A 1,799-nucleotide genomic window follows, 5' to 3' on the forward strand; every position below is an offset into this window, starting at 1 on the left:
TCTCTCATTGGTCCAACCAGCTGACAGTCTTACCCTATGTATGGGGGTTGGCTAATTCTTCAGACTTGAACAACTAATCCTAGTTTACAGAAGTATCCCTGCTGCTTTTGTCTCTAAATCCCTCACTGACTGTAAAAGTCTGTCTGTTTACTGTTGAGTGTTTGTGAGGAAGTGTGTTCTGCAGAGTGGGGATGTAAGAGGTGAGCATCGCCTCCTGGAATTTCACCCATCAATATCCACTCGATTCCTAGCAGCATTTCAACTGTCCACGCAATGGATCCGCATAGTCAATGGATTTAAATCTGCTGCTCTAACTTGACCGCCACCGTCTACCAGAGCAACTTCTCCGCAGGGGAGGAACTCCATCTCTCCAGGCCGTAGCTGTGAAGAGAAGATTATAGGATGGGAATGGTGCTCTCCATATCCCCAACATCAAAGAAGGAGGCTATTCTGGATGACAGAAAAGAGGGTGACCCTGAAATCAAAACAGGGAGCGTAAAAAAGCAGTCCATGCTTGTCTCAGCTCTCACATTTAAGAGAATGGTTGCCGAATCAACCATGAAAAAGAGTTGCAAGAAAGTCAACCCAAACGCCACACAGGTGAACAACAGCCAGGAAAACCAGCTTAATAATGAAAATAACAAGAAATCCCAGCAATCGAGTACGGATGGTAAGAAAGGACCACTCACTGTACCAGTGCCGATGGTTACTACCCAAAGTCTTCAACCCAATCAACCTCAGGTCCCCTCTGAGAATGTGAAGCTCTTAGCTGTCCAAAAGCAACCTAGCAAAGTTGACCTCCTCTCACCGAGGCGTGTGATTATCCAGGCATCGACCGGGGAGCTGTTGCGCTGTCTTGGAGAATTTATGTGCCGAAGATGCTATAAAGTCAAGCTCACTTACAGTGAGGTCATTATATGGTTCCGAAATGTTGACCGAACCCTTCTCCTCCAAGGCTGGCAGGACCAGGGATTCATTACACCTGCTAACTTGGTCTTCGTCTACCTGCTCTGTAAGGAATCGATACCCAATGATATCGGTAGCGCATCCGAACTCCAGGGTATCTTCCTGCTCTGTCTCTATCTATCCTACTCGTACATGGGTTGCGAGATATCTTACCCTCTGAAACCGTTCATGATTATGGCAAATGAGGATAATTTCTGGGATAGTTCTATGAGCATCATCAATAACACAAGTGCCAAAATGTTGCAGTTAAATGCAGACCCTTACTTTTTCACAGAGGTGTTTCAAGAGCTAAAAGATGAAGGAAAGTCTAGGGACAAAGACTTGGACCATTAAATCAAAGGAAACTCTGATGAATGTTTCACAAAACCAATGGAGTCGTGGTTTGAATATAATATTTAATAGTTTTCAAGACCAAGTACTACTAGATTGGACAATCCTGTCTAGAAGTTTCTAAACCATTCATGTTGACTTGTACCAGTGTTAAAGCAAACTGTAGTAGCCTACGGAACAACTGTAAATGCATGCTGAAGTATTCTAAAAGTAGGCCTATCTCCTTTGTAAACTTTTGCAAATACTGTAGGATTGTCACAGGGACACCGTGGATAATAGAAATGTCTGCAAATACATCAATGTATGGGTAATCTAGCTTACTTTTATAATTGTATGGATGTTCAATTATGGAGTTCTGTTGTGGGCAAGAAATAGCAGTATGTTATGGGTCAAGAGGCGGAGCAATCCAAGGTACTGGATAGCCTTTCTTTATGCATCGCTCCTGTTGAAGCCTATGCTAGCCCTTTGGACATGATGGAATGGAATGCAAGTAAATAGATTAT

The 1,799-nt window shown here is 43.4% G+C and overlaps 1 protein-coding gene across 1 annotated transcript; it reads left to right on the forward strand.

Moving 5' to 3' along the window:
• The first annotated feature begins 344 nt into the window (after window positions 1-344).
• LOC121555925 (cyclin-dependent kinase 5 activator 1-like) lies at window positions 345-1,365 on the forward strand. Its single transcript, XM_041869780.1, has one exon. The coding sequence runs from the start codon at window positions 403-405 to the stop codon at window positions 1,297-1,299; it is 897 nt and encodes a 298-aa protein (XP_041725714.1). The 5' UTR covers window positions 345-402; the 3' UTR covers window positions 1,300-1,365.
• Window positions 1,366-1,799: the final 434 nt, after the last annotated feature.

Source organism: Coregonus clupeaformis, chromosome 4 (genome assembly GCF_020615455.1).
Source record: "Coregonus clupeaformis isolate EN_2021a chromosome 4, ASM2061545v1, whole genome shotgun sequence".
In the NCBI taxonomy this organism is placed as follows: domain Eukaryota; kingdom Metazoa; phylum Chordata; class Actinopteri; order Salmoniformes; family Salmonidae; genus Coregonus; species Coregonus clupeaformis.